The sequence below is a fragment of the Rousettus aegyptiacus genome, unplaced genomic scaffold, assembly GCF_014176215.1.
Source record: "Rousettus aegyptiacus isolate mRouAeg1 unplaced genomic scaffold, mRouAeg1.p scaffold_m13_p_9, whole genome shotgun sequence".
Classification (NCBI taxonomy): Eukaryota; Metazoa; Chordata; class Mammalia; order Chiroptera; family Pteropodidae; genus Rousettus; species Rousettus aegyptiacus.
This window is the reverse complement of record NW_023416312.1, coordinates 63129553-63144196: the sequence shown is the minus strand read 5'-3', so window position 1 is coordinate 63144196 and position 14644 is coordinate 63129553. Positions and strand designations below refer to the sequence as shown.

General features: G+C 35.3%; 1 protein-coding gene across 2 annotated transcripts in view; it reads right to left on the bottom strand.

Moving 5' to 3' along the window:
• Positions 1-14644, bottom strand: part of RNF128 (ring finger protein 128) — an 89635-nt gene that overhangs the window by 20910 nt on the left and 54081 nt on the right. For both annotated transcript variants that reach the window (XM_016148466.2, XM_016148459.2), the window contains exon 2: positions 7290-7537. In XM_016148466.2, coding sequence (XP_016003952.1) covers positions 7290-7537 — 248 coding nt within the window. The remainder of the gene's footprint in view (positions 1-7289; positions 7538-14644) is intronic.

Here is a 14644-nt window from a genome sequence, read left to right as displayed (position 1 = left end):
TCAGATATATTACTGTGAACAAAATCAACATGAGTCATATAGCTGTTTAGGCATACAAGAACTAAAATAAATCTATTTTTTTCCAATAAAAATCTATGCATATTTGAATGACTGTATCCCTAAAGGAAAGAGGAGATCTAGGCTATAATAGCTTCCATCAGACTATGGAACTACAGAGATGGGGATAAGTTGGAATACAGACCACTTGCATGAAGGCGATCACTGTCAACTGTGAGGAAATGCATTGTAAAGAAAAGCAGTGAGGAAAGGGGGATTTCAACCCAGTAGATAGGTTATGGCTTAGATCATAGCATATTTCAAAGAAAGACAATCAAAACCTTTAGAATTAGTGATATAAATATAAAATTAGAGTAAGTGGATATATAAAAATCTTGAGACCCATGATAAGACCTTCCTTTTTTTCAGTGAGAAAGTCCGAGCAAGACTATAAAACTAGGTCCTACTCAGAAAAGAATTTGTTTAATCTGCCCTTGTTACATAAGAACCAAATTAATGGTTTTGTAAAGGGTGCTAATTAATTCACAGATATAGGCAGGAACAGATACATGCATATAAACACAGCCACCACTAATGTGTATAGTATATTGATAGTGTATGCAGACACCAGATAAATCTTCCAGTTAATTTCATGTACTAGTAGAGAAAACAATGTAGCCATTAAGAAATATTTCAGATGTTTGTAGTCATGTATTAAGTTCAAGGGCATAATTTTAAGATATTAATGTAGCTTAATTCTTCCTCTGAGACCACACAGAAGTGCTATCTCTTTGGCACTGAACTACAAGGACACATGTGGCATATCTCTGCTCAGGGAGCCAATGTTAGTCTCAGAGTCTGAGGCTCAAATGGAGGGGTTGGGGGCTGGCCACTAGGTAATACTACTAGCAACTGGACATCCTGCCCGAAACTCAGGACTCTAACAATGAAACAAGGTGTATATGATAAATCTTCATTGTTGTGCCAAGCAACCTTGACAAGATAGTAGTACAACATGGTTCATTGCTCCAGGTGTCTATAACAAAATCATCAATCACCAATATAACAAACACTTTGAGAAAACATTTCCAGGGTTGACCAAAGGCCAATCATGGGTCCCTTGGAGACTTGGAAGGAGTAAACAACTTGACCTACTGTGTTGACTCTCCTCACAATCCATCCCCTTCTTCCTGGTCAAAGTCTTAAACAACATAGCAGTCATAGTTATTTAGGTTTCTACAGTTAGTCATAACATTTATATATAAGGTACAGTAAGAACATAAGCATATTTAATACTTTAGAAGCCAATTAAGGGTAAAAATAGACTCAAAGAAACAATTCTTCCAGTCTATAAGACCACTTCAAATATATTTATAGTGATGTACCAATTTAATGTTTACTCTTTTGATCTATTGCCACTTGAACTTTGTGATAAACTGTACAGAGCCATTTAATATAAAAATAAACTAAATCTAGTTCTTCCTCAGGCCAGTCACTATCCATTGTTATCACACCCTGGGGAGGTTTTAATTTCCCAATAATCTGATTATATGATTATTTATAAAAAGTAGTTGATTCTTTAATAACAGTATTGTAATACCAACAATACTAGTATTAAACCATACCACACTATGGCTATGATACAGTTTGGTTACAAAATAAATCAGGAAGTATCACAGAGTATTTATTAAACATTTCTAGAAGAACTGTTCTTTGCCTACATATTACTAGATATTATTATACGCCTACATACCAGATATGTAGGCATATATATATACTGGTGCTAATATACTATTAACACCAGTAATGACGATTCTGTCATTTCTGTGTTTCATTTTAGCTAAAGAGAAAGCCAATTATTTGTCTCAACTCATATTATTACATAGTCACAGGATCCCACTGACTGTTGCATAAGGCCATTTCCCTCCCCTGGGGAACACATGAGTACCATTTCGTTTTATTCCTATACCTACCGGCTAGTTTTAGTCCACTCTTTTGCCAAGATCAGTCAGATATCAAAAAAGTAAGTTACAATTTCGCCCAGAAATTTTCTGTATATTTGGGGATCTACATGTGTCTCAAAGATGCTCTAAGTTTCCATAGCTAAAAATGGACGGCCATTACCCCATGGCTACTTGGGCCTCCATTTGAAGTAAAATAGTTAACAGATCCTGTTGTGTCAGAGTATATGCTCTTTCCCAGTCTTGAGAGCTAGCATTCTCTAGCATTACGCATTGGATCTGCATAACTGTATTGTCAAGGTTTTATCATCTTTCTAAGTGGATTCTCATTCCTTTCCCTCCTCTTATAAGATGATTCCTTCCAATCTATTTTAGAGAGTAAATTATTTTCTCTGAAAACCACTCTTCATTATAAGTAAATTCAGTTTATTTCATTATATTTGGGCCTGCTTATATTTTACCTAGAACCCTCTTTTGTTTCACTGGCCAATGTCTAATCCAACACATGCCCTATTGTCATTGAGTATTAATTGCTTGAGTATGGTTAGGATACATGCACTGTACCTCTAAATGCTTGCTGTTCCATGACAGAATCAAATGTACAGTTGTTACTCCTAAATTCAATGTAGTCTGAGCATGACATAAGGTTTTCCATAACCTTCCTTGTCTCAGGTTAGGGTTGTTTCCAGTGGGGACACAAATCCACCAGATAATTCATAGTATATTATTTTTATACCCAATCCACTGATACTTTTCATCTTGTTTAAAAGTTTTCCATCCAAAAAACAGGGATGATATTTGTTCTTAGACATCATACTATTACACGTCAGGCATGCAGCCACTATGTGCTGCCCATTATATTTGAGCATTTTGGTCATCAAAATTTATAGTTATACATTTATCAGCATGCCTGACATTATATAGTATGCATCATAATGGTTCAGAAGGAAGAAATTCCTGAATTTACCAATGAATTCCTAATATTCTAATTAAGGTAAGTTTCCATAACTCAGTTTCATTACCATTTCTACTCATAAGATGGAGATAATGCAGTTAACTATTTAGTGATAATTATAGCCATCATATGCATCAAACTCTTTTAAAATAAATAGGGAGGAAAATTAAATAACATGTAAATGAGGGACAAAATGGCAGAAATGATAGAAGTTTCACTCATCCCCTCTTGTGACCACATCAAAATTGAGATGGAAACATAGCAAACAGCAAGCAGAGTCGCCTGGGGGTTTAGGTGAGAGAACAGAACAGAAATACAGGAATAATGGAGTCAAGTAATCTAACAGAAGCAGAGATCAAAACACTGGTCATAAAGATGCTCAATGAAATTAAGGAAAGTGTAGATGAACTCAGTGAGAACTTTAACAAAGAGATAAAAACCATACAAATGGAAATGGAAATTATAAAAGGGAACCAGTCAAAATGAAGAATACATTATCTGATATGAACAGTATATTAGAGGGAATCAACAGAGTGAATAAAAAAGAGGATGGAACTGCCGATATAGAGGATGGAGAAGCCAAGGACACGTAACCAGAATGGCAACAATAAAGGAACCAAGAATATAATAATAATTTAAGGAGCCTATGAGACAAAATTAATGATAACAACATATTTGACATATGGGTGCCTGAAGAAGAGAGAGAGCAAGAGGCTGAAAACTTATTTGAAGAAATAATGATGGAAAACTTCCTTAACCTGGTAAAGGAAATAGACATATAACCCCAGGAAGCTCAGAGAGTCCCCCAAATAGATGAACCCAAAGAGGCCCACACCAAGACACATCATAATTAAAATGTCAAAGGTTAAAAGAGAGAATCTTAAAAGCAGCAAGAGAAAAGTTACCTACAAGGGAGTTTCCATAAGACTGGAAATTGATTTCTCAAAAGAAACTGCAGGACAGAAGGGCTTGGCACAAAATATTCAGTATTGAAAACCCAGGATCTACAACCAAGAACACTTTATCCAGCAAAACTATTATTTAGAGCTGAAGGACAGATAAAGAGCTTCCCAGACAAAAATAAGCTAAAGAAATTCATCAATACTAAGCCAGTATTATAGGAATTGCTGGAGGGACTGTTTTAAAAAGAAAAAATAAAACATGTATCAAAACAGGGAATAAAGAATGGTAATAACTACATTCCTATCAACAAGTACCTCAAATGGAAAAGAATTAAGTGCTCCAACCAAAAGATAGAGTAGCTGATAGGATAAGAAAACAAGACTCCTACACATGCTGCCTATAAGAGAAGCACTTCATATTAAAAGGCACAAGTGCAGACTAAAAGGAAGGGGATGGAAAAAGATATTGCTTTTGTGGACATAGAGGGTCCATCAATTGCACTGAATAAAGTACATCAGATAGAGCAAGACAAATACCTCGTGATTTCATATACACGTGGAATCTAAAGAACAAAATCAACAATAACAACAACAAAAACGGAAACAAACTCATAGATATGGCGATTGTTTTGAGGCCTACTAGATGAGGGGGGGACCGGGGGAGATGGTTAAAAAGGGAAAAGGGATTAAGAAGTACAAATGGATAGTTACAAAATAGTCATGGAGTTATAAAGTATAGCATAAGGAAAATAGTCAACAATGTTGTAAAAATATGTAAGGGGGAAGAGAGGTACCAGATTTAGTGCGGTGACCACTTTGTGAGTTATACATATCTCTAATCACTATGCTATACAACTGAAACTAATATATTATTGTATACTAACTATAATTGAAAAAAAATCATTGAATTGTGCAATGGAAATATGAGCAACTAATTGTCTATTATACATCAATCAATAAAGCTGGGGGGGGGAGAAGAATAAGAGTATAGATTTGATTCAGAATGGAACAAAATGATTTTTAAGTAAACGTGAATTAAAAAATCATGTTAATGACATTCTAGCACTTTCAAATATTTACAAGCAAAAGGGATTATCAGTCATATATTTAATCCTTTAGCCTCCAAGGGATAAGCAGATATAGACTATTAAGTAGTGAAACAGGCTCTCTCAAAAGCCTTCTCTGAAAGGCTTTTGATGGTATTCTGATATTTTAATGGCATTCTTTACCATTTGTGTAATTTGTATTCAATTTTTATAAAAATATATTATGAACTATGAAAATCATTTAAACGACCAATGAGACCAAAGTTAAATATCCAATTAAACTTGTGGAATACCAGGCAGTTCTTTATAAACTGTATTACTTGCTGACAGGGTTTAATGCCACATTAATAGATACAGTGCTTAGAATACAGAAATGCATACTGCACCAAGAACATACGAAAACCAAACACTCTTGTCATTGTTATCTATAACCTATGAATAGTTACTCATATATGATACCAATTGCTTTCCAACCTCAACGATAAAAACAGCACAACATACAAATGTCAAATATTAACACTGTATGAAACTATCGAATGGCCTGGCACAGGAATTTGAAACATCCTTTTGACTACAGCTAGTAACAGGCTGAACCTGCCACCAATGTGATAAGCTGCTTCTTTGAGGACAGACATCAATTAATTTTAAACACTGAGATAATCATAACTCATTACCATGCACCGGTTTCTGATCTTTATGAAGTTTTTATAAGATTTCAATTTCTCATCTGTTCCTAAATTCAATGAACTTTCTTGCTATATAGAAATCCTCGCTATTCCCCCATTCCCAAATAAATTGTGTTTATCTTTACTTACTGGAGAAAGAGAATATGAAGTGGCCAGAATTTCACTGCCTTTGGAAGAATTTCTTGGTACACATAAAAATGTATTCTTTCTCCTAATGGATGATCAGTTGAAAGCATTAAATCCCTACTGAGCATTCTAGAGAAGTGGCATACCACTATGTTGCTATGGTGAAAATAGTTGAGATGGGGAGGAGGTAAGAAATGATGGTGTCTTGGACCAGGGTAGAAGCAATGGCATTGGTGAGAAGTAATCAGATTCTGGATATATAATGAAGGCAAAAACAACAGGATTTGCTTATGGAGGTTATATGGGAAGTGAGAGAAAAAGAAATAAAAGAGTAACTCTGAGGTTTCTGGCCTGGAATTGAGAGAAGTTCTTTTGAAAATGGAAGCAATAATAGCATGTTTGAGGGTCCACAGTAACAGAAGCCAAGGCAGAGGAAATAGGATAGAGACAGAGATGCAGATAGATGGATGGGTAGGTGTGGTAGGAGCTTGTGGAAATACTCTTTTGATTACTTCAATTCTCATGGAATAAGATCCAAAATACAATTTGAGAGTAAATTGGAGGAAGTGTTAGAGATTTCAGGAGAAAAAAAACATGTATGTGGACATGTAAGCAGGAGCGGAAATGGCTAAGAAAACATAGTATGATTATTGGGCAAAATTAAGGGCTCACTTTGAGTTTACAGTCACAAATTTAAAGTGAGATTCAGTCTGTATATATGTCAATGTTTTTTCTGTTACTTCAGTGATGCAAAGTGTAGCTATAAAGTAGGTAGGAAGTAGGATTTAACCACGGTTGGATTTCGACAGCAAGCACAACAAAAAGTGAGAAGCACCAAGGAAACTGAGGATGTATGCATGGGAGTGACCATGGAAGTTAAGCTGGGTAAGGAGAGATGTGAGGATCTCAGGGGGATTAGGAGTAGTTTAAAAGTTGTAGGTTCAATGCCACACAACTATAGGTACTTCCATGCTCAATGATGCTTTTATATTTTTACTCTATTATTTCTATACTTTGTACTCGTTTATAAATGAGTTGTTAAAATATGGTAGAAATTACAAATATGTGACTCTGTTTGGAGCCTAGCACTATATTGTGCAGAATTAGATCTTTAAACCTGCCTTCTCATGACATTCAGCCTAGTCTCTCTTCCCAGCCCTGGGCCCACATACAAATACATATATGCACAGGCACATGCACACATGTAAAATAACAGTGGTTACTTGTGTGTGGTAACTAGAGTTTCTTTTGTTTGTTATATGGGGTTTTGGGTGAAGGTTTTTCCCTTGTACTTCCTAATTTCTAAATTTTCTATATTGAGTATGAAATTCTTTTATAATTTAGAAAAAGTATTTAAAAGAACATATGTATTTATACTCACATATGATTAAATGCTGGCTGTGCTCCATAATAAAATTTTAGAAGACTTAATCAGGTAGGATTTAGGCCATAAACAATTTACAGAAAATAAAATATTTGAGAGGATAGAAGCCCACATACTTTTAAAACTACTAGGATCATTGTATAGCAAGTAAAATATATTAAAATGCCTGACATCGAAACTATAATTAATACAGCAAAATATTTTTAAATTGAAAGAAAATACCTTTACATACCTGCTTTCTATTTTGAGCTCTTGCATTCCGTAATCTTCGAGCAGAATAAAAGATAAAATAGCCCACGGTTGCTGCCGTAATAATAAAAAAGGACACAGAAACGAGGAAAATTGAATAGTGATTGACCCAAGGGCCATGTTTTTTCCCTACTTCTATGACCATTGTTACTTGTATGCCTCTTTGAATTGATTGTAGAATTTTTGTGCCTTTCAGATTGCCAATCATGATTGCAACAATGTCTCCTGCACCTGTAAAAGAAAAGGAATTTAGTTTTCCTTTGGTAAAGCATTCTTAGTATAAAAATCTAAGTGCGATAAGTGAATTTAAATAATTCCCAATAAAACAAAGGAAGGATATTCATTTATTCGATTAACATTTATTGGGTACCTAATATGCATATGTAAGTTATAGAGGATATAAACATGCTAAGACTTGGCTACTAATCTCAAGGAACTCATAGTTTAGTAAGGAACCTGTGATATATAACAAATACCTTTGCTATCCTTAGGTTAACCACCTATAATTCAACAGTTGAGTCTGGGGCACAGTTTGCCTCGTAAATGAAGGCTTTCTGTAAGACAATCTCCTCAAAGAATAGGGCATACATCCTAGAGAATCTGACATTTGGGACAGACAGAAATATTTAACTATGTATTTCCCAATTTAGAAAGTAACAGACTATCTCAGGAGCTTACTACTAAAATGTATAAGGATTCACATATCAGAATTAGTAATTTGAGACAAATGTTTATAAGCCCAAATGTACTATATTATATTATATATTATATTATACATATATATATTATATAATATATCCATGTGCCACTTTTCTATATCCTCAAAAGCAATATAAAATTTGTCCAAGGTACTCTAAGGTTTGTATGGATTTAATCAGATTATTAATGAATATAAAGTAAAATTGATAGAAATGTATGTTACTATTCAACATCAACTAAAATCAAGCCTGAAATTACACTAAATTCATTACTTAGTCTAATAAACTAAGTCTTAGTCTTGTTGAACCTGAGAATGAAGGTACTTACTAAGAAGGGCTCCTGGTGCTGGTTGGGCTCAAGTTTAAAAATAGAGCCTGAGCCTAGCAGTGATTGCTGAACAGGGGCTTCATAAAAGACAGGCTTCAGGGAGAAGCCTGAACTCAACTGCCTACCACCTATACTGAACTGCTTGCCTGCACTGTGTTCCTGCCATCTGAGCCAACCCTTATAAAAGAGTTCCCTGGGATCATATTTCAACCAATAGGACTGAGACTTTGCCTGTCCAATCATAGCTGTGAAGTCATATCCTCGTTAGCATCTTCACTGACCAATCAGAGTGACTGCTTTTTGGACCAATCAAACTGAGGATTTAAAGTCCTCATTTGCATGAGAATGGGCCAATCAGGGACCAGGGATGGGGACTTCTCTCAGTAGAAGTAAGCTCTTCTGTGGCTCAGGGACTGCTCTTTCCTTTTCCAGTGGAGAATGCATTTCCCTGGCTAGAACTGCACCACCCAAGCTGTCTTGCAGGAACAGAAAGAAGCTGTCCTGTCTTGGAGGGCTGGAGTAGAGCAGAGCTGTCTCGTGGCCCAGAGTGGAGCTATTTTTCTGGATAGGGGCTGAACTTCCTGCCCAAGGCTTCCTCACAGCCATGCTGTTCCACAATTCATCTGTAGCACTATTGAGCTGTTTCACAGCTGTGCTTTTCAACAGCTTAGCTGCATTACAACTGAGCTGATAGAGATTTGCTGTAGCACAGTTAAGCTGTTTGCACTCAATAAAGTCTCAACTTTGGGATTTCTGTTGGTGTTCAATTGAAATCAAGACCATTGGTTGACAGTCTAAAGGTCTAATCTCTGTAACACTTCCCTCTCTACCTCCACAACTAATCTTTGTCCTCCCTACCACCCAATTGTATAAATCTTGTGAAAATAAAGGACAAATATTATCTTTCCCAGTGTTGTGAGAATGTCAGGTGACTCATGCCATTTCAGTGATGATCAAGGTTTATATTCCTTCTAGTTTATATGATGTGAGACCAATAATCTTAAATAAGAGACTAGAGTTCTTTGAATGTTGAGATTACCAACCAGAGAAACCTCCCACTGTTATTAGGTTAAGGTACTATCTTGGTTAATGATCAAACTCCAATCTGGAATAAACAAAACCACACATACACATAGACACAGCCCTAAAAGGCCCTTCAGACTAGAATTTAAACAGAAAAATACAATATTAAAATAGTATTCACATTTTCAATAATCAAATTAAGAGTATAAACCTTAAATGGCAATGTACATAGCAGAATTATTACCCAAGTAATCCCTTAAATTTACAGTCCCAAGTGGCCAAAGTCTTTAAAAGATCAAGATCCTCTCCTCATTGAAGGTGCTAATTCAAAAAATATCTTCATAAGTTATTACAGATCTTTAAAGTTCCAAAATACACTATTTTTTACACATGATAGTCATTCAGTTAAACCCTTTTATAATTTAACTGACTCATTTGCAATCACACAGTTTGGTAGACATTGATGACTCACTCTCATTTATGTGGGGAAAAATCTCAAAAGCAATCTGATGACTGCCAGAGGGGAGGGGTTGGGGGGCAGGGAGAATGGGGTGAAGAGTTAAAGAAGTACAAATTAGCAGTTGATAGATGGTCATTGGGATGGGGAGCACAGGACAGGGAATACAGTTAGCATTAATGTAATGATTAGGTGGAGAGCCAGAGAAGAGAAAGAGCAATTAGGGGGATCATTTTATAAACTATATAAATGTCTAATCAATGTACTGTTTACTTGAAACTATAAGTTTTTAAAAATATCGTTATTTCCTCAAAACATTTTTACAGTTGATCTTTAAAAACGATATTAATGTACTAATACATAGACTCTTGTACAAGTTGTCAACCTTTCCACTTTTCTATCCAAAATTTCACTATACCAACTATCTCCTTTGGAAAGTACCAGGCTTAAGAAACCAAATATAGGTTGCCCAGCTCAGTTGATTAAAACATAGTGTTAATAAGGTCAAGGCTATCATTCAAGTAATCTTCTTGTGGATCAGCTATACAGAAGACAGTATCTCTAATCTCATTCATTCAGATTTGTTTTATCTACACACATGCCAGGCCTTGAAATTATAAAAAGAAATAAAATATAGTCCCTTCCCTCTAGGCACTTGCAAATGTCAGCCATTCACCACTAGGAAGAATAGGAACTAAGCCGGTGAAACGAATTGTGCATATACAATATCATAGCTAGTACTAGAAAAAAATAATTTCCAAATCACATTCTGAACTGATACTGGGTTTGTAAGATATCCTCCTATATAGAAAAAGAAAACATTTTCATCAGTGTCCAATAATTTGTAAAATAACAAATTGTACTTGTTTTGATATTTATGAATTTGGTAGTGCTCTTTAGTTAAAAATTGGTAATCAGAAATAGACTAGAGTTTGAGTCAGGGAAGAAGCATAATGTAGCAAAAATAACACTGAAGTGGAAATCAGAACAATGGGTTGTACTAAATTTCTAAAGTCAAGTATGTCCAAGAAATATATATGACTATATTTCTTTTTCTATCCTTATGAAATTTCCAAATAAACTATTATTCCATTCTGCTTTTCCAAAAAAAAAAACACATAGCATTCCTCCCCAATAAAGAAAAAGAAATTCTGCTAAGAGTGTTTGATGAGGAAAATTGATAATTGGACAATAAAGCTTTATGGCCTAAACCCAGATCACAGAACAGCTGTCATTTCAGGACTTGAAACTCCCTAAATCTGCACTTTTATTTCGAAGGTGTTTTTAAGCCCATTTACACTCTTTCCCTTCCTGGATTGTTAGGCAAAATTATTAAGACAAACTATATAAAATATTAGATAATGCCCGACTTTCTGACTTGTAGAGATAAAACATGACTATCTGACTTTTAGAGATAAGTCAAGAATTTATTCATAAATTTTAATGCATTATATCTTATAAATACATTTTCAGAATTGAATAGCAGAAAAAGTAGTCATTTAAAAAATTCTAGTATACTAATACCACTTCATATTTCACAATTTTTTGTGGGAGGTATTTCAATGACTTTAAATTTTTAATTTTTTTTTAATTTAAAAATTATTTTAATTGAAGAAATGATTTAATTCCCCCCGCCCCCACATCTACCACTCCCCCCTACCTTTTGGTAACCACTAATCCATTGTCAATGTCCCTGAGTCTCTGTCCTGTTCACTTGTTGCTTTTAGGTTTATATCCCACATATCATGTGATTTTCTACTTTTTCTGTCTGGATTATTTCACTTACCATGATTATTTCAAGGTCCTTCCATGTTGTTGCAAATAGCAGTATTTCATCTCTTCTTATGGCTGAGTAATATTCCATTGTATAAATGTACCGCAGCTTCTTTAGACAATCATCTGTCATATGACACTTTGGCTGCTTCCATATCCTGACATCATGAATAACGCTGCTATGAATATCAGTGTGCAAATGTTTTTTCAGATATGGGTTTTCAAGTCTTTGGGGTAAATACCCAGTAGAGGTATTGTCAGATCATATGGTAGGTCAATTCTTAGTTTTTTTAGGAACCTCCATACTGTTTTCCATAGTGGCTGTACCAATTTGGAATGTCACTGGCAGTGTATGAGGGTTCCTATTTCCCTATATCCTCTCCAGAATCTGTTATTACTTGTCCTGTGATTATAGCTATTCTAACAGGTGTAAGATAGTATCTCATTGTGGTTTTAATTTGCATTTCCCTAATAGCTAGTGATGTTAAGCATCTTTTCATATATTTGCTGGCCATTCATATATCCTCTAGGGAGAAGTGTCTGTTCAGGTCCTCTGTCCATTTTTTGATTGTATAGTTTTTTTGTTGTTGAGTTGTATGAGTTCTTTGTATGTTTTGGAATTTAGACCCTTATCAGAGGTGTTGCTTGCAAATATCTTTTCCCATTCAGATGGTTGTCTCTTTACCCTGTGGATCATTTCCTTTCTTATACAGAAGATTTTTAGTTTGATGTAGTCCTGTTCATTTATTTTACCTTTTACTTCCCTTGCCTTTGAGGTCAAGTTCATAAAATCTTCTTTAAGTCCAAGGTCCTTGAGTTTAGTTCGTATGCTTTCTTCTATGCATTGTATTGTTTCAGGTCTTATATTTGCTTATTGTTTCTAGTAGTTTCTTGTGGAGCCTTTAGGGTTTTCTATATAGAGAATCATGTCATCTGCAAATAGTGATAGTTTGACTCTTTTGTTTCCTATTTCAATGCCTTTTATATCTTTCTCTTGTCTGATTGCACTTGCTAGGACCTCCAATGTTATATTGAATAACAGTGGTGATAGTGGACAGCCTTACCTAGTTCCTAATTTTAGAGAGAAGGTTTTTAGTTTTTCATCATTAAGTATAATGTTGGCTGAGGGCCTGTCATATGAGGCCTTTATTATATTTAAGCATTTTCCTTCTATACCGACTTTTTTAAGTGTTTTGATCATAAATGGATGTTGTATCTTGTTGAAGGCTTTTTCTGCATCTATTGATATGATCATATGATTCTTCTTTTTTAATTGTTTTATGTGGTGTATTACATTAATCAGTTTGCATAGGTTGAACCATCACTGTGCCTCTGGGATGAAACCCACTTGATCATGGTGTACAATCTTTTTAATATGTTGCTATATTCGGTTCACTACTATCTTATTTAGGATTCTTGCATCTGTGTTCATGAGAGATATAATGCCCTGTTCTTAGTGATGGCTGCACTCTTCTGCTTCTATCAGCCTGTTGTTAGTCACCTTACTCCTAATTATGTTTTTTTTTCTTGTCATTTTGTTTTAGGTGTCATTTTGTTTCCGTATTTCCTGTAGTGCAGGCCTCGTAGTAGAGAATTCCCTCAATTTTTGTACATCTGGAAAGGTCTTAAATTCTCCTTCATATCTAAAGGAAAACATGAATGGATACCTTATTCTTGGCTGGTAGTTCCTTTCATTTAATAGTTTGAATATTCGATTCCACTCCTTTCTGGCTTGTAATGTTTGTGCTGAGAAGTCTGACGATAATCTAATTGGTTTTCCTTTATTAGTTATCATCTTCTTTTTCCTGGCTGCCATGAGAATTCTATCTTTGTCGTTGATTTTTGATAATTTTAATACGTGTCTTGGTGAAGGCCTTTTTGGGTTGAGATAATTGGGTGTTCTGTTGACTTCTTGAATTCCAAGTCCAGCTCATTCCTTCGATTTTGGAAATTCTTGTCCACCATTTGTCTTAAAATACTTTCTAATCCCTGTTCCTTTATCCTCCCCTTCGAGAATTCCCACTATTCTTACGTTTCCTTTCCTGATGGTATCAGCTAGTTCTTGTATTTCTCTTTCATTATTTTTCATTCTTGGTTTTCTCTCTTCTTCCTTTTGATTTACTTCTAGATTTCTGTCTTTGATATCACTGATCTTTTCCTCCATTTGGTTGACTCTGTTTCCCAAGCTTGCTATTTTATTTTTTCAATTCTTGCACTATGGGTTTTTATTTCCAGATCTATAATGTTCTTTTTAAGGGTTTCAATCTCCTTGCTAAAGAACTCATTCTGCTCACCTAGTTGTTTTTTTCATTTCTTGAAATTGTTGATATAATTCATTTCAGAGTTCATTGGTTTTTTTTCAGAAGTATCATCCTGAATTCTCTGGCATTTAAGTCACATATTTCTATGTCTGTAAGCTTCCTTTATGGAGATTTTTTTTTCTTTATTTATGAGATGCCTTGTCACCTTGGTCGTTCATGATGTTTAATGTACTATTTCTCCACTCGGGCATTAATGGAAGTGTATTCTGATTCCTTTTCCAGAATGAAGATTTATTATATAATGGTCCTTAGACTGTTGCAAAGAAGGTTTTTCTTTTACTTTCCAGTAGGTGGTGTCTAAGTCTCTTGGATCTTGGTTTATATAAAGTCTTAATAATGTCTTTTTTTCTTTCTACCTGTCTAATCATGCTCACTACCCTCAGCCTCAGTTCCTATCGGTCAGTGATATAGATAATCTCAGTAGCATTTGCTCAGATTCCCCTGTGGCTCCTCCGTGTTCTGTCTCAGAGGGTATGGGGGGAGGGGCCCTGTCGGTTGGGGTTTGGAGGCTGTGGCTCAGCCTCAATTTTGCAACTATTGCTGGTAAAAATCAAGTGTTGTGTCTCTGCTGTCTTGCTTTTCTGCTTTCCACCCTGATGACTGGGCCCTGTTGTCAGCTGCACAAAGCTCACAGCACTCCCAGGCAGGGCTATTCAGGGAACTTTCTGTAGCCTCTTCCCTCCCCCTCCTTTTACAGTGAGCTCCTGCGGCTGTGAGAGGCAGCTTCTTCATTTCTCC